Source organism: Spermophilus citellus, assembly GCF_964194105.1.
Source record: "Spermophilus citellus genome assembly, chromosome: X".
Lineage (NCBI taxonomy): Eukaryota > Metazoa > Chordata > Mammalia > Rodentia > Sciuridae > Spermophilus > Spermophilus citellus.
The window spans coordinates 76450966-76475200 of record NC_138190.1 but is presented as its reverse complement, the minus strand read 5'-3'; the positions used below and the strand labels follow the sequence as shown (position 1 = coordinate 76475200).

The following is a 24235-nucleotide window of genomic DNA, read 5'->3' as shown; positions in this document are numbered from 1 at the left end:
GGTACGAAAGAAGAAAAAACATAAAAACACAACTCAGCCTCTCACCCACACTGAGTCAATAAGAATGTGCTTTGAGGCTCAAAATCTTGACTGACGCCATTAAATAACTCTGGGTCCTGTAGTGAGAACAATTAGAAGGACCCCTTCACAGCCCCTCTCCCTTTATAATCAGTTCCAAAGAGATTCAACAAAATGGCATGGAACTTGACAGCATAATGCCAGCAGATTTGCATATCATACATGAGCAGCCACCCACATTAGTGTAGGGGGAAATGTGTGTGGATGTGTATGAACCCTGATTCATTGCTACATGAGCCAGAAATAGCAATATTTCAAGTCAGGTAAGCAATGGAATGAGGAAGATCTGCGTACATTAACAAAGGAGAAAAAAAAAAAGTAATGTGTACACTGGCATCAGAAACAAAATTTTCCTAGTTTTTCCAAGAGCTTTTTTAGCAGAAACAGAAATATAAAAATAATAACAGCAACCACCACCATCATATGATACAAACAAGCAGACATATCTCAAATTGGAATGTAGCTTCCAGCTCATGTTTCCTGAGCTCTCATCCCATTTCATCTAGACCTCTTTTTAGTGCTCAAAACTCAATTTAGCACATTACATACATTCAGTTATGGTAATGTGTCAATTAGACCTGTGCTCTTAAAGCAACAAACAAGAAGGCAAAGAATACCACCACTACTTTGTCATCAAAGCAATCAAGTTCTATTTAGAATGTAGTTCAAGAACATTATTGCAAATTACCCCAAAGGAGACACATCCAATACTATTATTCCCAAGGTAGGTAAAAAGCTGGATTTTGTTTTTTGGATGAGAACCAGAAAAAATCCTCAAACTCAAATCCAGGGGTACAATCTCTGGGGAAAGAAGCCCAAACATGTCTTGTCAAAGTCCTCTCTTGCCAATTCAAAAGATCAGAGAACATTTTTATATCCCATCCCATGATTCCAAAGAAAATGATATTTAATGCTTTAAGAAATACTTTAAAGGTGGCTTCTTTCCAAACTGGAAACTGTGAACCCTGGACAGCAAATTGAGATTCAAAGGACAGAGTCACCAACTGCCAGCTCAAGGAACCCCACCGCGTCACTTCCCAAATTCTTGCTTCTCATTATAGATTAAAGAATCATTTTCCCTAAATCCATTTCTTGCATCGATTTTTTTTCCCTTCTAAATATCCAGTGCACAACTGCCATTCCTAAGATCCAAAAATTCATCATGCTCTTCCACAAAACCCCTTCCCCCTTACCCCCACCTCAAACAAACCCAAATGCACTCCAGATGGCAAGAGAGAAATTTTGAATAAAATTCCCTAATGGAGTTTAAAGGTAGTTTTCAAGAAAATGAGTTGACAAGACACCACAAACAGCGAAGCCACTGTTAAGGACGCAGAGCTTGCCCCATGATCGTCACATAGATGGAGGATGCACACACGCATGCACACTTAAAATAGAAAACATTTCTTTATCAAAAAATTTCACTCAAGCAATAAGCAACTACACTCACAGGCATACTTAAAAGACAAGACATGACAAAAGATTTAGGGAGAGATAATATACCAACGTCATACATATCACAGCGAGGCCATGTTGAAGCTCAAAACGTTTTCCCCCCTGAATAAGAATTGCTCTTTCTCTCCCTCTCTTTCCCTGTCTCTGTCTCTCTCTCTCTCTTGCTCGCTCTCTCTCTCTCTCCTCTCGCTCTCTTTTTTTTTTTCTCGGTGGCTCACGGGATGAAATCAAAGCGAGAGTTCGCGACAGCTCAGGTGGCTGGACTCCATTCAGCGCGTTCCCAGGAAAAACATGAGTATGACATTGACAAGCAGGAGGACTACAATCACAGCAAAAACGACTACAGTTTGCACATCCAGGGTCATGGTGCAATGCAGAACACTGTAGTGTTCCAGGTGGGGGGCCGGCAGATTGGGAGATGTCAGTCTCTGTTCTGTCAGACTGTCCATACAGCCACCATGCTAGAAAGGAGAGGAGGAAGTCGGATGGTTAGGGAAGGGCTGGGTTTGGCGCCCGAGTTTGGTGGGGGGGGTAGGGGAGGGGGATGGGGACAGGGGCGCTTGTTTCCCCCTTCTCAGGATTGGGCTGCTATTCCTTCCCTAGCTGAGAAATCTTAGCTTGCGCTGAAGACGGCAGAGTCCAGCATTCTCTCTCGGGCGCCAAGGAAAAAGCAAAATCCTGGTTTTCAAAAGGAAAGGCGGGAGGAACCTATCAGAGGTTCTCCAGCGCCTGAGTCTGTCTGGGCGTGCGTCAGTCCGCCTGCCTGGCTAGCGGTCAGTCTCAGTCTCCCCTATTCTCTCTAACTCGCTTGCTTTCCTAAGCTGGCTTCCTTCCTTGCTCGCTCTCTTCGCGGGGCTCCAGGCTGCCAGCCACTCTTTCAAGCCCTTGCTCGCTGGCCCTCTTCCTCTCCTCTCCCCACCCCCACTTCAGCCCGTAGGCTGCCTTTTTATTCACCAAGAGACTGCGGGCGCCTGCGTGAGACGCAGCCAGAGCGGCTGACAGGCCCACCCGCCAATAGCAGATGCTGCAGCAGCGCGTACGCAGCCTGGAGGCGGGACTTGCGCTGGCATGCTAGCTGTGGCAGCCAATCGGAGTTCCCAAGACTCCCTGAGCTGGCTTGCTCCATTCCAACGAACCCGGAGCCACTGGCAGTCAGTTTTGGCATGGGGGTGGGGAGGCTTGTTGGGGGTGGGTTGAGGGGGATGTAGAGAGGTAAAGGAGATACTGGGAAAGAGGGAGGGAGCCGGCCAAAGGGGCTGAAGGGGAGCGAGCTTGGGCAGGGAGGGAGGAGGTGACCACAGAAAGAAAGGAAGGTGGGAAGGAGGAAGAAGAAATAGGGGCTATGATGAAGAGGGAGAAAGGTTGGGAAATGTCAGAGTAAAAGATGAGGAGGAGGGAATAGGAATGGAAAATTGGGATAGGTAGGTAGGGCGGATGCAAATACCTTGGTAACCATTTTGGACCCTGGGCCTAGGGGGAAGCAAACGGTATTTGGCCACTGCCTAAAGTATATACAGGCAACTTACAATTAGCTATAAAAAGCTCACAATCCAGTGCTATAGGGAGAACCACATGGACATACAAAAAATTATTCAAAATCCAACTCTATTTGGCTTTCTCTTATATAGAGATGCTCTGGTCCTTTCCTAATTATGGTTTCTTCACACTGCGACCTTTCACTTGCACTCTGAGCATGCTGAGTATACAAACGGGAAGCCAGCCCAGGGTTAAATATTTGCCACATATAAATTTTAAATAACTTATAATCTACTTGTAATAATCTCCTCATAAAGTGACCTAGTGTCTAACCCTAGAGGGGAAATGTCCTAAACTAGAGGCTGGAAGGTTTCATATTTACTTCAAGCTCTACCTCAAGCTTGCTGTGTAACTTTTGGACAACTCCTTTCCAGTATCTGGGCCTCCAAGTCTCTGTCACATGAAGACTCATCTGAGAATTCAGTGACACATCAGAACCCTCATCTCAAAAAAATATACACAATTTCTGCAGTTTCATGAGCTCTAAGAGTTATGGATTACCTCATACAGAAGAACTCTCAGAGCTTTTCTTGCTCTTACATGCTGTATCTGTATGAGTCGATAAATAGATAATGGTGAGGGGTAAGAAACTGTTTTAGCCAGAGATAAAACAAATTAAGTACTATAAGAGGAATGAGGATTGCTTGCTATTCTCTAGAAATCTTTGAGGCTAAAACAGTAATCCATCTTAACTGGATTATTGGAAATTCTGAATGAATTGAGGTCATAAACAAAATGGCCCCTGGCCCTACAAGATAGAATAAACTCTAAATAGGTCCCCACTTAACAAGTTTCATAGCACCACTTGTGAATGATTCATGCCAAAACTACAAAAAACCCTGAATCAGATCAAGTGTCTAGATTCGACTATTGATGCATACACAAAGGACAGAAAATAAAAACATTTTAAACCCCCATGCAGGGATTCAGATCATAAAAATATATACTATAAAATCTGCATGACCAACAATCCAGTTCTTTACACATAAACAGTAAGAAAACAAAGATTGACTGGAATGGAACTTGTATACAGATACACATTTGTGAAATTTATAAAAATCTGGAAATAACACAAACCAAATAATTGGTGATATAAAGGAATTACTATTAATTATTTAGAAATGACAATGATATTGTGGATAGACTTGACAAAATAGGGAGAATGGGAGTAAATATTTGTGACTTTCCATTTGTTCTCTTAGAAATGACATGAAAGCAAGAGCAACCAAAGGAAAAAACAGATAATTTGGACTTCATCAAAGTTCAAACTTTTATGATTCAAAGGACACTATCATGAGTGTGAATGTTGAACTCAAAAAATAGGAGGAAATATTTGCAAATAATGTATCTTCTATCTAGAATATATAAAGAACTCATAAAAAGAAATATAATTCAATTTAAAAATTGTCAAAGTATCTGGATAGACATTATCCAAAGACAAGGTCAATTAAGCACATGAATGATATTCAACCCGGTTAGCCATCAGGGAAATTTGAATCAAATACTGGAAATACAAATACAGGATACTCACTACAGCCTTGTTTGTAATGAGATATCCACACTAGATATTCACTAGAATGTAGGCTTTACAGTATATATTTTTATAATCTGTATAATGGTACTGCAATTTAAAATGTTTTTGTCCCTGTACTATGTGTATTCTATACATCTACATTTGGATCTAGAAGTTTGATCTAATGAATGGATAGAATCAAACAGCCAGATAATAACAAATGTCACAGAGGCTGTGGAGAAATTGAAACCCTCAAAATACAGCTAATGGAAATGTAAAATGTTGGAGCCACTTTGGAAACACTGTGATGTTTCCTCCAAAATTAAAGAGGGTTACCATTTGACCCAATAATTCTACTCCTCGGTATGTACTTATTAGAAGTAAAAATATACACACAAAAAAAACTCACACATGAATGTGTTCATAGTAGCCAAAAAGTAATAGTGATATTCATAGTAGCCAAAAGATGGAAACAATTCAAATGCCCATAACTACTGCATGTGGTGGCACACACCTCTAATCCCAGCAACTTGGGAGGTTGAGGCAGGAGGATTGCAAGTTGGAAATCAGACTGGGCAACTTAGCAAACCCTGTCTCAAAATAATAGTTTATCAAAAGCTAGGGATGAGCCAGGCATGGTGGTGCACCCCTGAGCTCCCAGCAGCTCAGAAGGCTGAGACAGGAGGATCATGAGTTCAAAGTCAGCCTCAGCAAAAAGCAAGGTGCTAAGCAACTCAGTGAGACCCTGTCTCTAAATAAAATACAAAGTAGGGCTGGGGATGTGGATCAGTGGTTGAGTGCTCCTGAGTTCAATCCCTGGTCCCAAAAAAATAAACAAATAAATAATGAAAAGGCTAGGGATGTAGTTCAGTGGTAAAATGCCCCTGGGTATGATCCCCAGAACCCCCCACACACACACATCTGTCAACTGATGTATGTTGGATAACCCAATGCAGTATATCCAATAAAATGGAATATTATTCAGCCATATAAATGAAATATTGATCAATGCTACAACATAGAAAAACTTTAAAAATATACTAAATATAAAAGGCAGTTCCACAAAGTTTTTCTATGCTTCCTTGTATATGAAATGTCCATATATTTACAGTAAATATTTTTTTCATGGAGCTTTTGGTCAGTTAAATTTATTAAGTTGTGATGTAAAATGTACTTGTTATAGCAAGTGATGTTCAAAACAGCCTGAAAGCCACTCTCGTACATTATGTTGAGACAAGTATTGGCTATCCATAATGTAAACAAGTAGAATTTTTCTCCATGTCTTTGAAAGTTTAATCTTATCCTGTCACTATTTCTCTAATATCTTTTGACCCATTCGTGCTTGATACCTGGCTTTATACTGTCATCCTATAGAAACCTGGAAACTTCTGTGAATACAAACAACTTGTTGCTAAATCTCATGGCCACGTGTCCATCTTTATTTTTCCTGGGTTCTCTCACAATGGATTCCATTGATGCCTCCCTCTTTCCTTAAATGTTTGTTTGCCTTGGGGACACCATCTAAAGGACCTGTCTGCTTTATTGTCTTGGCTTTTTTCTGGGTTCTTCTTCATTTAGTCATTAATACCATGATTTATCAAGATTCTTCTAATTCCATGACTCTTTTCTTCTCATTCTGTACTTGCCTTGACTGGGTTCATCTATTTCCAAGGCTCGAACAACCACTGCTTTTACATACTGATGTACCTCCTTTAAATAAAATTACTGCACACCAGTAACAAAAATCCACATAGGCCCTTGCTTTCAGAGAGACTCTCTTTCTACTAAGTAATCTCAGGTACTTCTTTTGGACTCCAGAGATGAATCTCTGTTTTCTGGATATCTTTTCCTGAATATCTCACAAGTATTTCAAACTTTATAAGTCCAAAATTGAAGTCATTTTCTCTCTCCCGCCCCTAGAAGTTTTCTTCTTCAAAAATTCTCTTGGGGATTATAGTCACATAGTGAACTAGCCAGAGGATATTTTAGCCCTGTCTCTCCATCACCTCATCCAAAGTCAACTAGTCCCCAAGTCCCATTGATTCTCTTTCTCTTTTATCTTTTCATTTGTCCCTTTCTCTCCCTCCTCCTCCTCCTCCTCCTCCCTCCTCCTCCTCCTCCTCCCCCTCCTCCTCCTCCTCCTCCTCCTCCTCCTCCTCCTCCTCCTCCTCCTCCTCCTCCTCCTTCTTCTTCTTCTTCTTCTCTCTCTCTCTCTCTCTCTCTCTCTCTCTCTCTCTCTCTCTCTCTCTCTCTCTCTCTCTCTCTCTCCCCCCTACCAGTTCCTTTAATTAGTTCCTCATCATCTCTGGTCTATTACAATTAATTACCTGGTCTTTTGTGCTGCTCTCCCTCTGCAACTCAGCCTCTACTTTCCTGTCCAATTTATTTACCTCAAAAGCAGTTCTGCTCTTATCGGACTATGGTTTGTTTGATAAAGATGTGTGTCACCCTCCTTCTAGCCTAATTTCCTGTATTGCTAAAAAACTAAACCCCATAAACTACAACAAACTGGCATTTCCAAGACTTCTTTGCAGTCACTTTTCTCAATTTGATAGAATTCTGCCAGTCTCATACACATGCCCAATATTTGGAAGGAATTGGTGAGGCAGAAACCATATCTCTCAAACTTCTGTTAGCAAGCACAACAATGGAGGTACTGAGGTTTTCTGTGATTGTGTTACCATAAATCTTAACTAGCTCTGCATTTTGAGTGTCAGAGAATGAGATTTTATTTTCCTTTGAGAATCTGGCAGATATGATGGTCCTCTACCCAATGGTTAGGGCAGTGGCAGTGTCCTGATTCCCAAGTCACAGATATGGTGAAGTGCTCCCAGAGTCTTTGATCCCTTACCTTCCTGTTTGTGGCAGTAATAGATGCTACTATGCTGTTGTTCTGGGAGTCATTTCTGGAAGCCCAACCTAAAACTTGCCCCTCTGTCCCTTCCACCAATTTTGTAAGCACCTGATTTTCTGTATTAAGATGTTTTCTGCCGAAAAGAACTAGAGTGCATTATTTTCTGCAGCTGAAATCTGTCTTGAATTACTCTTCTGCTCAAATGTCTTCAGTGGTTCTCCACTATCCCTAAGGCACATTCTATAACATGACATACACTCTCCTGCCCCTAAGGAATCCTTTGGCCTCTCAGATCTTGCCAATGCCCTCTCATTCTCTATTCTTTAGCTACATAGAAGATACAGTAATTCTGACAACCCACTAGGTTATCTTACCTTGGAGCCTAGGTAACTGTTGTTCTCTTTCTCTGGCCCTTTACTTCAAACCTCAGCTCAGGTGCTACCTCCTCTAGAAGGCTTTCTCTGATGCACCCCCTGCCAAATATTCTGGATGATATTCTTCTCAGACACCATATTTGTTGTATCTTTCACTGGAGGGAAGGACAGATATTATGCCTGTCTTATTCATTTCTTTCTCTCCTATGCCCAGCACATCACCTGGCATTTAGCACATGCTTCATAAACACCTGTTGAATGCAAGAATGTCTTCTTCATCCACTGTCACCACTCAAAGAATCCCATCTTCCAACTACAGAAGTCAAGACCTTATGAGACCACACAGAAAACATAAATTTTATGTTCCAGGTTCCCAGAGAAGGGAAGTAATTTGTCCAAAATGATACTACTAATTGTTAACAAAGTAGGAAGTGGAACCTGTGTATCATGAGTCTCAAAAGTTATTTTGAGAGATCTCACAATTTCAGTCATGGAGTTTGACCCTAGCTCTAGGTCTGTGTGGGGGTAGCTTTCTGAATTAGGTTCCCATTCAAGTCAACTCACAATTTTAAAAATGTAGGAGTTCCTCACATTTTGAATAGCACTTTTATTGACAAGTTTCAAGGAATCAGAGAATCTCTTAGTCTAGCACAACCCCAAGTCCATCCTTCAGTCCCTTCTTCAACATCTTGTTTATCTAGTCTCAGTTCCAACATCCACAACAATAGAGAGGATCCTATCAAGATAGCCATTTAATCTTTGGAACAATCTCAGTTGGCAGAAATTTATTCAATTTCTTTGATCTAGAAGTTATCAGCATTTCTGCCACAGCCACAGATGAGAAACTAATCACTCCATAAAAGTATTTGGAATGTATATACTCCCAAATTCACACTATTTCATAGTGCTAAAGGCAGTTAGTTAAACAGTAATGATAATAACAGCTTACGTGAAGTATTCTAAGCCCTTTTAATGTATTAATTCTCTCAAATTTCACAATAATCCTACAGGACATATACTATTACGTATGTCTTTATATTATACATGAGAAACCTAAGCAGAGTGAAGATAAATGATTTGCCCAAGGTTACATGGTTAGTAAGAAGTGGAGACTATATGCAAAACTAGACAGTATGGCTCCAGAGTCTATTCTCCTAAACACTGTGCTATATAAATGCTACTAGATGATACATGTCTCAAATTTCAAAAGCACCTGTTAAAACATCTCCTGGAATATTACTCAGCCATAAAGAAGAATGAAATTATAGCATTTGACAGTAAATGGATGAAACTAGAGACTATCATGCTAAATGAAATAAGCCAATCCCAAAAAAACAAAGGCCAAATGTTCTCTCTGATATGAGGATGCTGACTCACAATAGATTGGGTGGGGGAGAAGGGGAGGTTTACCCAATTGGACAGTGTGGAGTAGGGGGAAGGGAGTGGGGATGGGGATGGGAAGAGCAGAGAATGAATTGGACGTAACTTTCCTATATTTATATATGAATATGTGACCAGTGAAACTCCACATTATGTACAACCACAAAAATGGGAAGTTATGCTCCATGCATATATGATATGTCAAAATACCTTCTACTGTCATGTATAATTAAAAATAACAAATAAAAAAAGATGTCTCCTGTGTCAAAGGAATAAATTGTTTCAATGTCCTGATCTGGGCCTCAGTGTTGTACCTCCCAGATCAAAGATCTCTAGGTTGGAAACCTTTGCCTTCTGTCAGGGAAAAGGCAATTTCTGACTCGCCTTTGCTTCTCATGCTTCAAACAGCTCCCAAATTCCCACTTCTGCCAGGAGTACTTTCATGAAAAGTTCCAATTTTTGTCCTAATCTCTCCCACACTGCCACTCACTTATGTGTCATTCGGCCCCCACCTCAGCCACCCCATTATTCCCTGATGCTTGCCACAGGCAGTCTGCAGATATTGAATCCAGTTTGTTCATCATCTTGGTTACTTATGTGACTAGATGCTCTTGTACATTCATGCATGTCAGTTCTATTAAAGACAGTCAACTCCCTTGAGGACAAGAACTCCAATTTAGCTCAATTATTTAGCATAGAGATCTCCAATCCTCCAAAGTCAGTTCAATTCAATAAGCACTCATTCTGACAGGTAAGTGGTGCAGAGAGGCTCTCAGGGAGCTTATAGTCTAATTGAGGAGATAGCTGATGATGCACATAATGTCAGTGTCATACAATGTGTCCCATGCACAATAAGATAATAAATAAATAAGATTGTTAATGATTATGGAATAAATCATAGAATTTCATGCTCAAAGGGGAAAATGGTCATTTTCACCCAACATCCCTACATAGGAATCCTTTCCACAGTACACGTGATAAAGAAGAGGGAAGAGAAAATACTTTTGGTATACATGGAGCTAGGCCATTAAACATGTTATTTTATTTAATTATTTCCAGAAGTCTGAGAAGAGGAACTGTTATCACAATTTTAAACACTAAGAAATTATAGCTCAGAGTATTTACATCATTTGCCTATAGCTATACAAGTAGGATGTAGCAGTAGCAGGATTTAAACTGAAATTCATTTTCAAATCAAACCCCTTTTCTCCACTAACTTTAATAAGTTTTGTCCAGCAGCTTCTGAAATATTCAGTAATAGGAAATTCGATCTGAAGCTTTCAAAGCCATTATTTAAGTTTAGCTGAAATTTACTACCCAATGGTTTCTGTCCAATTGTTAGAGTGCTACAATCTGACACATGGAAAAAAAAAAAAAACAAGAATAAAAGCCATGTCTTTATAAGCAGTAGTTCTCTGTTTTTGAAGTGTTTGAAGATATCAATAGTGGGTCCAAAGCCCAATTTCTCCTAAATACCCCCACTGTGTTGGTGTGTGCACATACACATTTTCCATAAAGTAAACATGAACTTTACTTTAAGTTGTACTGTAGCATGGTTGTCAATACTTTCCCTAGGCTGATTGCTTTTCAGTCTACATCCCTCAGAACATATATCCAAGTATCCAGCTGGGAATAACAATAGGGAGTAGGGTGGGACTGTCACCTCCCTTATCAGGAACACTGGTTTTCCTGTTAATGCACTAAGAGTTACCTGTGAGCTCATATTAACTGAAAATGGATGATGCTCAAAGGTACTATTGTGCCTCTACAATGCTTTAAAAGCTCATGGCAGAGTGAAAAGAACAGTGGATAAGAAGTTAAAATGTTGAAATGTAAGCCTAGCCTTTGCTTTTTGGTAACTGCATTAACTCTGACAAGTTTCTTAACTTCCCTAAAGCTCAAAAAGCTGTCTTGTCTACAGCTGTAACTTAAAATAAAGCATCCATTGTTTTAAGTCTTCAACAGCCTTGCTGAAGGTGTGGCAGTATGGGTTTGGTCTCAGGTAGTATCCTAAACAAAGGGTGATGGGTAATTAGCTTAAGTTAAAGAATTTGGTTGCATATAATTGAGCGGTGGGGCTATAGTTTTAGGGCAAAACTCAGACATAGGATTATGAATTTAACTCTTGCCTGAAGACTTTTCTCCTAGCTATCTATAAGTTTTGCTCTTTCACCTCCTTAAAAAGAGTTCTCTTTTATACTGTCATGTATAACTAAATAGAAAAAAATTTTAAAAAAATTAACAAAGAGTTTTTCCTGACCACCCTAACATGATATTACCACATCACTCTTTAACTTACTTTTCCCTCACAGCCTTATTATGCTTTAAATATTATATAATTCTTTTTTATTGGTCTACTGGCTTCCTTTCTAAAATGGAAACTCCAGGAAGGCAGAGACTTTTTTGTTCGTTGCTCCTTCTCCAGCACCTAAAATAGTGCTTAGCAATAAATAAATATATATTAAATTACTGACTAAATGAAGACCAATGCATAGCCTGCTGACTCAATGTAGTATGTAGAGGAAGTCTATCATGAAAAATATTTTCTACTGCCGCCTCTGAATACCAGCCTTTGCCCCTCCCCAACCTCCCAGGGCCATGTTTCATAAGAACCCCTCCAAAAGGGAGTCAAAGGTCTAGACTACAAGCTGAAAATCATAGGGCCTCTTCAGTTTTCATTTCCCTATTGGCAAGGACACCACTCTAAACAACCACCCAGAGGCCATACCTCAGGAAATGCTGCCTATACCGCCCTCCTGTGGCCAACAACTAAAGAAATATCTGAATAAATACCCAGGAACAGCAGTTTCCTCCTGTTCCTTTGCACAGATCTATTTCAGTCCTATTTCACATTTATTTTGGGCCTATTTCAGTTCTATTTCAAACAAGCTAGTGGGCCAGACCATCTGTCACTACTCAGGGTAGAGAGAGGACTGGTTGGAAAAGAACAGCAAGGGTCTGTCTAAAAGCCCCTTGAGAAAAAATAACAATGATTTTCTGTCAGGCTTAGGATCTTTCTGGGGCAGCCAAAACCAATCATGAATCAATTCAAGACTGATATGGGCAGTCAATTCTTTTTCAGTATCAAGACCCAGTATTTGGTTTTTCAGCCTGATCTCCAGGATAGTTCTATTCTTGGACCTCAAGACTCATTATTCAAGCAGCTACTCCATCTGACCTCCATGCCCAGGTTTTATTTATTTACAGGCTTCATTTCAACTGTAAGCCACTGGACGTTCAGGACACTAAACATTTATCATCAAATTAAGCATGGACCTTTGCTTCTAAGTGATGCTTAACAAGAATTACATATGTAAAGCAGATAGGTTGATAGGCATTTATACAGAATGATAGGAGTCATAGGAATAAGATAAAATTACAAAAGGAGGAAGAGGGTTAATTGAGCTGGAGGGTTTGTAAGAAGCTGGACTGCGTCAAAGGGAGACTAAGGAAATGAATTCAAGGAATTGTATTTTCTGAAGATGTCCCAGATTTTTCAACAATGATACTCTGAGTGAAAATGTTACGATAAGGCTGGGTATCACCAAAGCTTGGTAAAGAAAAGTATGCAGGACACGTAGATGGTTAGAAACTTATGAAAATTCATGAAGGCCCACCTAAGATTATTGAAGTTCTCTGCAGACTTAAAGGAAGAGATGTCAAAGACATATTACGTAAAAACAGCCAGATGCAGAGTAGTATGTATGATATATTATCTTCAGGTAAACCAAGGGGAAAATAAATATATCTGTTTCTAAATCTGCATTTAAAAACCTCTGGGAGGATACACAAAAAGCTATAGTAGAGCTGGTAAACTCTGATGAGTGGATAGAGAACATCCTCTACATACATTTTTAAGTTGAATTTTGTTTTACCATGTGGATATACCATCCATTCAAATATTAAACTTAAAAATGTTAAATAAGCTGTATGGACTTAATAAGTCTGTATTTCTCTCTCTCTCTCTCTCTCTCTCTCTCTCTCTCTCTCTCTCTCTCTCTCTCTCTCTCTCTCTCTCTCTTTCTCTCCTATTAACTTAGCTGAGCTGTGTAGATAAAACCCTAGATTTGGAATCAGTCTGAGTCTAGATTGATAGTTGAGAACACAGGCTTGGGGCTGGGGTTGTAGCTCAATGGTAGAGCCCTTGCCTAGCATGTGTTGAGGCACTAGGCTCAATTCTCAACACTGCATATCAATAAATAAATAAAAATAAAGGTCAATTGACAACTAAAAAGACTAAAAAAGAACATAGGCTCTCAAGCCATACCGCTGATATCCAACCCTAGTTCTGTCCATTGCTAGTTGTGTGGCCCTGATCAAGTTATTTAATGTCCTTAAACTTCTTTTTTCTCATTAAAATGCAGAGGTTAGTAGAATGCCCTGATATTCTTTCTGTCCTTCATTCTGAGCAAACCCCAGATTCACAGTCACCTGGTTTCCTCACCTGCAAAGGAGAGATTAATGTGGTTGGTTGTGATGGGTTAATGAGGGCATGCATATAAAACACTTAGAACAATTCCTGACATACAATATTGCTCAATAAATGCTAATAAATAATATTTTTTGAGGATTTGAATATGTATGTTCCTAACTTCAGGCAAATGATATACTCTCTGAATCTGTTTCTTCATCTATAAATGACTCAAATAATGCCTGCCATGGAGATGAATGATATAATGATTTGAAAGTGCTCTATGGAGTAAAAACTTCAGTTAGGATGTGAAGAAATTCCACAGTTGACAAAAGTAGGTACTATATGAAGATTCCATCTATTTGAGGTGATCTACTCCTACCTCCAGCATTCAGAGTGAGGTCATACCTCACAGGCATGTGTAGGTCTTTAAAGGTCATGAGTCATTTGTGCATTAAGTGTCAAGAAATGAGTCCCAGTTCCCACTTCCCCAAAACAGAGTGGCCAAAAGGGGCTGCACACCAGTGGGTTGTCACTCCATCGCAAGATGCCAAGTGACTATGTTAACTGTTCCTATTTCTAGGAGGTGCTGAAGCTCGGTGCTGCCCCCATTCCCCTCAGCTGCTTTTCAAAAGAGGAAAGGAAGTGGCACCAGTGCAGAAGGCTCACTCTCTCCCCTTCACACATATGCCCAGTTCACAAAGAAAAACAATAAAAAGGAAGAAAAGAAAAAAAATGAAAATTCAGTTAAGCAGTAACACAAATTCTCCAGATCCTAGCAACCACCCTTACAGTCTCACCATAATATGGCCTATTCAAACCCATTTCTGGTTTGAACCTCACAAAAGTACAAGGCATCTGGAAAGGGGAGTTGGGGAGGGGAGGCTCATCATTTGCATTTATAGAAGAGAAGGAAAATGAATCAGCACAGATCTCCCTGCTTCATGGGAATGGAAACAACAATGGATTAAGAGTCAGAAGACCTGATTCTCGGAAAAGCATTTTATAATCTGTATGGCTGCATATATTTGGGATTTTAAGAGACTGCCATACCAGGGCCAGGCCTGAACCCAAGTTTGCCACCCTTCAGGTCAGAACTCTTGAATTTTTACTGTACTGATAATGGAGAAGTAAGCAGCAAATAAGAATCTAAAGAAAATTATCTCCCAAGAATAACTAACTGTACCCTACATTTAAATAGAACTTCACAGCTTCCTAAATACTGTGGCCTTTTATTCCATACCAACCTCATGGCAACCTTGTGAGGGAAGTATGAAGGAAATAGGAATCTAAATTTTTAACCACCTACACACATACTTCTTTATCCCTCTGCCCTGCTGTAGTTTTTCTCTATAGCTCTTAGAACTAACATACTACATATTTTATTCAATCACTGCCGAAGCATTTATCTTCCCTACTAGAATATAGGTTCCATAAGAAAAAGATTATTGCCTGTTTTGTTTACCATTCAGTGCCTAGAATAGTGCCTGCTATATAGCAGGTGCTCAATAAGTATTACCAGATGTGTGAATAAAGGAATGTTTGCATCTAATGGGATAAATGTTTCATTTTGCAAAAGCATAAACTAGTATTCAGGGGATTTAAGTAAATTACCCGGGAAGTGTAATCCCCTCACCTCTCTGCCTACCTGGTTCAGCCACATCTTACCCAGACCAAAGGAAATATTTGATAAAAATACTTTTGTCCCCTCTCGGGCCAGCTCTAGGCTTAGTGGTTATGGGTGACCTAGGTTTCACCCTCTTTATCAGCTCATTCATCTCCCCACAAACATTTATAGAATTTCTTCTATGTATTCAAAAGCACTCTGCCAGGCCTCATTGCCTTTTCATACCTAAACACATGTCATATATATGTAAAGGCTCAAAGGGCTTCCTTCAGAATTTACCCTCTCTTGAATGCAGATTAGTGAGGGAGGAAGGAGAAGAAAGTGATTAAGTTTTCTTATTATGTGGCCTATGGATCCCTCTCTCTTCCACACTCTTCCTAGCAGTCTTTTTGACTAGAGAATTCTGTCAACCTGATAGAGATGTTGGAAGATTAACTTAGATACACTCATGAAACAGAACAGCACCTGGCACAAATCTATGCTGGCTTGGTAAATGTAAGCATTATTCTCAAGACTTAGTGCATTCATAATTTTATTACTGGTGTCTCTCACTTTTGTAATGAAGGAGGACAGGCAAACATCCACTCCTGGCAAGTGGGGAGAGTAATGTCTAAGAAGCTACTATGGAGCTAACATACTTTTCTTATCCTCACTCTAGAGGTAGCTGTGTGGAAAAGATACTTCACTCCCTCCAGCCTTAGCTTCCCCAACTTTAAAGTAGGAAGAGTGTTGTAAGGATTACATTAATTCATGTATGTGAAGGTACTCTGAAAATGCAAAATGCCAAACAAATGTGAGGGGTTACTATTATTACTGTATTGAAATAATAGTTGTTACAAATTGAGTCCTTCCTATGTGAATACAGTATACTAAGTGCCTCACATAAATTATATTATTTCATCCACACAATAGTATCAATAATCGGGCATTCCCATTATTCTGGTTACATATTTAAGATGTGAGAGTTCATTTTATGTGTCAACTTGGCTGAGCTATGGTGTCCAGATATTTGGTCAAACATTACTCTAGAGGGGCTGGGCTTGTGGCTCAGTGGTATAGTGCTTGCCTGGCACATGTGAGTCACTGGGTTTCATTCTCAGCACCACATATAAATAAACAAATAAAACAAATGTCCACCAACAATTAAAACAAAAAAAAATATTTAAAAAAAAACTTTATTTTCACTGGGCATGGTGGCACATGTCTGTAATCCCAGTGGCTCAGGAGTCTGAGGCAGGAGGATCGGGAGTTCAAAGTCAGCCTCAGCAAAAGCAAGGTGCTACACAACTTGGTGAGATCCTAAATAAAAATATTTATTTTGTATTTTATTTATAAACAAACATTTATTTATTTGGGGATATGGCTCAGTGGCAGAATACCCTTAAATTCAATCTTCGGTACCTACCCCCCCACAAAAAAAAAAAACAAAAACAAAAACAAACAAAAAAAAACATTCTCGGTGTTTCTGTGAAGGCAATTTTCTGGATAACATTTATATTTATATTTAAATTATATAATTTTTATTTTTTTTCTTTCTTTGCAGTGCTAGAGATCAAACCCAGGGCCTCAGATGTGCTCTACCACTGAGCTTATACTCTCAGCCCAAGATATCCACTTAAATGGATATACTTTGAGTAAAGCAGATTATTCTTTCTAATGGATGGGTGGACCTTGTCTAATCAGTTGAAGATCTTAGTGACTCAAAGAGTGATTTTCCCTGAAGAAAAAGGAGTTCTGCCAGGAAATTGCCTTTGGACTCAGACTATAGCTCTTTCCTGGATCTCCAGCCTGCCAGACTACCCTGCATATTTTGGACTTGCACCACCAAAACTACATGAGCCAATTCCTTAAAATAAATTGGTCTTTCACTCTGTGTTCATATCTTGTTGTTTTGGTTTCTCAGGAGAAGTCTGACCAATAAGTAAGGAAACTAAAACTTTAATTAAGTTATTTGTTATTTGCCCAAAATTACACAGCTGGTCCAATGGCAAAGCCAGAAAGTCCCCGCTTCAATATTATTTTTTCCCTGGTCTATACCTCTCTCAATCAATACAGCAGTAAATTGCATTGATTCTAATTTCCAAATAGATGTCGATATATCAATATGGCTATATTTCTACACAGCCCCTCAAATGAGCTCCCCATCCCTACTTTAACCCTCTTTAATCTCTTCTCTACAGAGCTGGAAAAAAGGTCATCTTCTCAGACCACAAAGTAGGCCTCATCATTCTACCACTAAATTTGGAATGAAAATATCATTTGACCCAGCTATCCTACTCCTCGGTATATAACCAAAGGACTTAAAAGCAGCATACTACAGCAACAGAGCCACATCAAAGTTTATTGCAGCTCAATTCACAACAGCTAAACTATAAAACCCACCTAGGTGTCCTTCAATAGATAAATGGATAAAGAAAATGTTGTCTATATACACACAATGGAGTATTACACAGCCATATAAGAGATGATTTATGGATTTTTGCCAGTGAATGGATGGCTCTGAAGACTATCATGGTAAGTCAAATAAGCCAATTCCAAAAACTCAAAGTTCAAAGGTTTTCTCTGATATGTGGATGCTAACCCACAACAAGAGAGGGTAGGGAGGAAAAGAACAGAAGTTCATTGGATTAGACAAAGGGAATGAAGGGAAGAGAGGGGAGATGGAAATAGGAAAGGCAGTAGAATGAATTGGACGTACTTTCCTATATTCATATATAAGTATATAACTAGTGAAACTCCACATCATGTACAACCACAAGACTGGGATCCTAATTAGAATAAGTTATACTTTATATATGTGTAATATGTCAAAATAGACTCTACTGCCATGTATATCTAAAAAGAACAAGTAAAAAATGGCCATATTATGAAAAACAATTCACAGATTCAATGCAATCTCCATAAACATACCAATGACATTCTTCACAGAATTAGAAAAAAAAAAGTCCTAAAATTCACTGGGAAGAATTAAAGACCTCAAATAGCTAAAGCAATTATAAGCCAAAAAGGCAATACTGGAGGCTTTTACAATACTTGACCTCAAATTATATTACAGAGTTATAAGACCAAAAACTGCAATGTACTGGCATAAAAAAAAGACACATAGATAGATCAATGGTAAAGAATAGAAGACACAGAGACAAACCCACACATATACAGTCATCAATTCCTTGATAAAGGTGCTAAAAAACATATACCATAGAAAATACAACCTTTTCAACAAAAGATGCTGGGAAAACTGGTTATGGTTATGTAGAAGAATGACACTAGACCCTTACCTCTCATACCACAGAAAAATCAAATCAAAATGGATCAAGACCCAGGAATCAGATCACAAACTATGCAACTCCTAGAGGAAAACATAGGGACAACTCTCCGGCATAGAGGCACAGGCAATCAGGCAATGATTTTCTCAATAGGACTCTTTAAGCTCAGGATATAATACTATGGGTCAATATATGGGATGGCAGCAAACTAAAAAGCATCTGCACAGCAAAGGACTCAATTAAGGATGTGAGGAGAGAATCTACAAAGTGGGAATCTTTGCTAACTACTCTCCTAATTGAGGATTAACTCAAAAAACAGCCCCCCCCAACACAATTAATAAATGGGTAAATTAATTAAACAGATTCTTCTCAAAAGAAGAACTAGAAATGGCCAGTCAATATAAAAAAAAAAAACAAACTGTTCAACATCATTAGCAATTAGGGAAACAAATCAAAATTACATTGACATTTTAGCTCACACAAGTCAGAAAGGGAGTCATCAAGAATACCAAAACTAGGGCTGGGTTTGTGGCTCAGTGGTAGAGTGCTTGCCTAGCATGTGTGAGGCACTGGGTTTGATTCTCAGCACTGCATATAAATGTTTTTTTTAAAAAAAGGTCCATTGACAACTAAAAAAAAATTTAAAAAGAATACTAACAATAATAAATGCTGGAGAAGATGTAGAGAAAGCATTGTTGGTAGGATTGTAAATTAGTACAATCACTATGGAAATCAGTACAGCATTATGTACAACTATAATGTACAATTAAAAATATGGAATATGGAGCCTATAAAAAAAGAAAAGAAATAGCATTTGCCATGTTCACAGCACTATCATATACACTGTTCATGAACATGTTCACTCACGTGATCCACACTATAACACCATGGACACATTACTATCCCCAATTTTCAGAGGTCATAACTTAAGCACAGAGAGATTAGATAATGTGCTTGAAGTCACATAGTTAAGACCTGGTAGAGACATTCTTTGAATCCACATAGTCTGATTTCACAGCCCATGATATTGACCACTTAAACACTATCTTTGAATTTAACAGTGCACACCCTATCTGGGTTTATAAGGTCTATACATGAGATAATCCCTGCATGACTCTCAGCTCTCTTATCATGCCACTCACCTCCTTTTCTCCTTATATTCCAGTCATATTGGCCTTCTCCCTATACTTCAAGCATGCCAAGTTTTTCAACCAGAAGGACTTTGCATATGTTATTTCTGCTGCTTTCCCTCCATTCATAAACATGTCTCTTTATTGAATGATTGATTGATTGGAATTCCTACATAGCTGATTCAGCTTAAATATTACTACCCTGGTATGGGAGGCAGGCCTACCTTGAAAGGATGTCTCCTCTTAGAGATAGTCCCTCTTAGAGATAGTCCCTCTTAGAGATAGTCCCTCTTAGAGATAGCTGAATGCATTTCTCTTTCTCATTGTCTCATTTCCATTACTTGGCAGCTTTATCATTTGCAGAATTAGTCATGTTCTAACATATACACACACACATATACACATACACACACACACAAACAAACAAACAAAAAAAAAACAGCATGATATGAGATTTTCAAAGCAATGGACTCCTAAGAGGAAGCTCCTTTCATCATGTCCTGGGGCCATTGGAAGCCTTTATTAGTTTTTCCTTTAACAGAGAATCCAGGAATTCTTAGGTTGAAGAATTGTTTCTTGTGAACAAAATTCCTGTTGGATCTCTTAGTACTCAAAGAAGAAGAATGCCAGGTTTGATCTAAGGTCTGAACTCAGGGCAGTGGGAAAGATCTTGACCCTGCCCACCAAATTGTGTGTCCCCTCTGTCCTGTCAAAAATAATAAATGTTCCCTTATGGGTACATAGCAGCACAATTTGCATATTCCTTTCTTGTCTATGTGTACTAATGCATGTGATTTTCTCAGTGGACTGGTAAGACAAGTGAGGCTAAGAGATAGTTTTAATATATCAATGTTATATATATTAATATATCAACATGATGCCTAGCTATTTGGTTAAAAAATGTGCTCTGGGTTTGCCTGTGAGGATGTTGATGGCTGTGGTTAACATTTGAATCAGTAGGCCCAGTAAAAGCAGACTGAGTTGAGTTCACACAATGTGGTTGAGCCTCATTTGATTAATTGACAACCTGAATAGAACAAAAAGGCTGAGAAAAAGGGAACTCTTTCTGCCTGACTGCTTGAGCTGGAACATGGGTCTTTTCTGGCCTTCAGACAGAAAAATCAATTTTTCTTGAGTTTCAAGCCTGCAGGCTGGCAGGCTCAAGCATCCAGCTTAAATGTCAGTTCTGTTTCTCTGAGGAGCCTTTACTAATAATACAAGCTATCATCCTCATTTTATAGATAAGGATGCTGAACTTACATTTAGGTCTTATGTGAGATGATCCCTGCCTTACTCTTTAATAGTTCTCAGGACTTTTGAATTGGGCTGGACCTAAACACTTGCTCTCCTGGGTCTCCAGCTTATACACAGTGTATTTTAGGACTTCTCAGCCTCCATAATCATGTGAGCCAAACTCACATAATGTAATAGCTATTTATCTATTATCTATCTATTCACCTACCCATGTATCCATCATATCAGTTCTGTTTCTCTCAGAGGCCCTTACTAATATAAGGTATCAGTCTCATTTTGTATAGATAAGGATGGTAAAGTTCAGAGAGGTTTAGTGATTAGCTAAGGACACATAGCTACAGCTGCTGGTGAAGGCAGGACTCAAACCCAGGTTAATGTAACTTGTAATCATGTTTTTCCCATGAGATTTTCACAACAAACACTTGTGTCAGAGTATTTGAATTCCTTATTGTTATATCTGTATAATTTGCCTCCAGTTATCAAATGGAACCCTTCCCCTCTGTGTCACCAAAGAAATTCTCTGCCTATTTCATTATCATTGTCTTTCTTACCAGATAAAGCTTCTGAGTGTGGCATTCAAAACCCATCATGATCTGTTTCCAGCCATAACAGAGTACCTATGAGCCATTTGTAGGGAATATTATTTATTTTGTAGCTTTATTCTTGGTTTTATGATATATCCTCTACTTGGAACTTCTCATGTCTCATCTATATGCCTACTCCCCTCTAGAAGCTAACTCTGTTATATGAAAGGCTTAAAAGTACAGTTTAAATACCATTTTCTCTTTTTAATCCCACTGAATCCTCTGACACCTCCCCCAACATTATCTTGCTCTCCTGTCTTCTGAACACATACAGCCCAGTTGAACTGTGTTTCTTCCCTTCTCAGTCAAAAGCCCCTTAAAGGCATAAATTATATCTTGCTTTGACTCACCCACACTTCAGTCTGGTACAGTGTCTTAGAAATCATAGCTATTTAATAAATATCCATTTCTTAAAATATCCTGTTAAAATTCATTGCAGCATTGTTTATCATGGCTAATGACTGGAAACAACCTAATTGGCCATCAATATGGAACACATTAAAATCCTATGTAGTTATACAAAAGAAGGCAATCTCTGCATGTACTGATGTAGAATAATCTCTGAGACATATTGTTAATTGGAAGGAAAATGTGAAGTATAGAATTCTTAGAATATGTTGCTATGTATGTGTGAGGTAAAGAAAATATGTGCTGGTGGTGGAGTGTGTGTGTGTGTGTGTGTGTGTGTGTGTGTGTGAGAGAGAGAGAGAGAGAGAGAGAGAGAGAGAGAGAGACTGTGTGTGTGTTTGTAGGTATATATTTCTAAAGGCGAAGAATATCTCTTCAAGAACACCTAAGAGGGCTGGGGCTGGGGCTCAGTGGTAGAGCACTTGCCTTGTACACGTAAGGCACTGGGTTCGATCCTCAGCATCACATAAAAAAAGAATAAATAAAATAAAGGTATTGTGTCCATCTACAACTAAAAAACAATAAAAAAGAACACCTAAGAGAGTGGTGACAGTGGCTGCCTCTGGGGAAAAGGACAGAATAATAGAACCAAGGAAAAGAGTGAGATTTACTACTCAACACATTACTTTCCCTACTGTTTGAGTTTTGTACCATGAGCACGTGTTAACCTATTCATGATAATATAATTTCTGTTATGTATCTATTACATGAGAAAGCAAATATGTTGAGTTATTAAGAATTGACATAAAATTTTCTCAGATTAGCATGAAAGGACCCTGAGGAATGTAACATGATTAATCAGTGATCCTACACAGATGAAGCTGTTTCTGAGCTAACTGGGATGAGCTCTGACTCTCAAGGAAATGTAAATATAATAACAGCAAATATTTATATAGGTTTTAATCTGTACCATTTAATCTTTACAACTACATTGTGAAATACGTATGCACTGCTGTATTATGCATTGTAAAGGTAAAGACACAAAGGAGTGAATTGTGATGCCTAAGATTACACAAACAATAATGGCTAGAGAAAGTATTTGATGGTTACAGGGAAACTGGGTTTGGGTCTGTGGGTTTTTTGTTTGTTTGTTTGTTTGTTTTTGGTAATGGGGATTGAACTCAGGGGCTCAGGGGCACTCAACCACTGAGCAACATCCCCAGCCCAGTTTTGAATTTTTTGTTTTTTAGAAACAGGGTCTCACTGAGTTGCTTAGCACCTTGCTTTTGCTGAGGCTGGCTTTGAAGTTCTGATCCTCCTGCCTCAGCCTCCCAAGCTGCTGGAATTACAGGCATGCACCACCCTGCCTGGACGGATCTGTGTTCTTAACCACTAAACTATGTCAATCTTACCACGACAGAGGGATAAAATCTAGGTGACTGTTCTTCCTACATCACCAGCACTCAGCAATTTATAAGTGATCAATAAATACACTGAATGAATAAATGAAGGGATGGATTAATGGATGGATGTGTATATAGGTAAAGTATCAGGGGAGATGAGGGAGTGGCTAATGGAATGGGTAGGTGGGTGGGTTGCAGAAAGAGTAAGACTTTTGCAATCAAGTAGATCTGGATTTGAACTCTGCTGAGGTACTTACTTTATCCCTGAGCAAAATGCTTAAGCTATCTATCCTTGTTACTAAGCTGTACTAGAATATAAACTCTGGGAAGGTATGGATATTTTTCAATTCTGCTCCCTCTGTGTCTCTAAAGTCTAGAGGAATATCTGATACATAGTAAATGCTTAGTGAATATTTGTTGCATGAATTTATAAGCTGACAAATGAACAAAGGTAGACATTAAGAACTATTTTAGAGGGGTTATTGTGAGGATTAATTGAGACAACATTTAGTATAGGTGGTGAACTTCCCTTCCCTTGGCCATGCTAAATTTACTTCATAGAATAGAACACATTCAACTGGAAATTTGGATCTTTGGAGTCTTGGATCAAGCACCCTCCCTCTCTGAACCTTACTGTTTGCAATCTATAAAATGATTAATTTTGTGGGATGGGTAGGGAGAGTGTGAGGAGGGCAAAATTCCTTCTTCAAAATATTAAGCAACAACTCACATATAAAGCAAATACCCAGTTGCTCAGGGCAAGTCAGAGGTGAGTGATCAGATTCTTGTCCTACCCCTTCCTCCATCTTCCTAAGGCATTGCCATAGTAATCTTATGGCTCCAAGGCAGGAATTTACACACTTTTTTTGTAAAGGGCCAACTAGTAAATATCTTAGTCACTATGTGCAATATGATCTCTGCAACAACTAAACTCTGCTTAAACCTGGAATTTGAATTTCATATAATTTTATATGCTTATATCCCAAAATGTTATTCTCCCCACCCCCGATCATTTAAAAATG

The 24235-nt window shown here is 38.9% G+C and overlaps 2 protein-coding genes across 11 annotated transcripts in view; both read right to left on the bottom strand.

Annotated features, from left to right (window-relative positions):
* The window catches only part of ARHGEF9 (Cdc42 guanine nucleotide exchange factor 9), a 356264-nt gene that overhangs the window by 121913 nt on the left and 210116 nt on the right, over positions 1-24235 (bottom strand). Inside the window, exon 1 of one of the 10 annotated variants that reach the window (XM_081276395.1) lies at positions 1593-1735. The exons of 4 other annotated variants lie outside the window; for them this stretch is intronic. Coding sequence is in view for 4 of the 6 variants with exons in the window: in XM_081276387.1 (XP_081132513.1) it covers positions 1586-1594 (9 nt within the window). In the remaining 2 variants the exon portion in view is untranslated. Of the gene's footprint in view, positions 1-1581; positions 1736-24235 lie in introns of those variants that run through there. 5 more of the 10 variants (XM_081276388.1, XM_081276387.1, XM_081276393.1 and 2 more) reach the window with 5 other exon arrangements.
* LOC308638709 (uncharacterized protein) lies at positions 1803-2450 on the bottom strand (the record flags this gene model as incomplete). Its single annotated transcript, XM_081276410.1, has 1 exon — positions 1803-2450. Exon 1 carries the CDS (start codon positions 1980-1982, stop codon positions 1803-1805), a length of 180 nt encoding a protein of 59 aa, XP_081132536.1. The 5' UTR covers positions 1983-2450.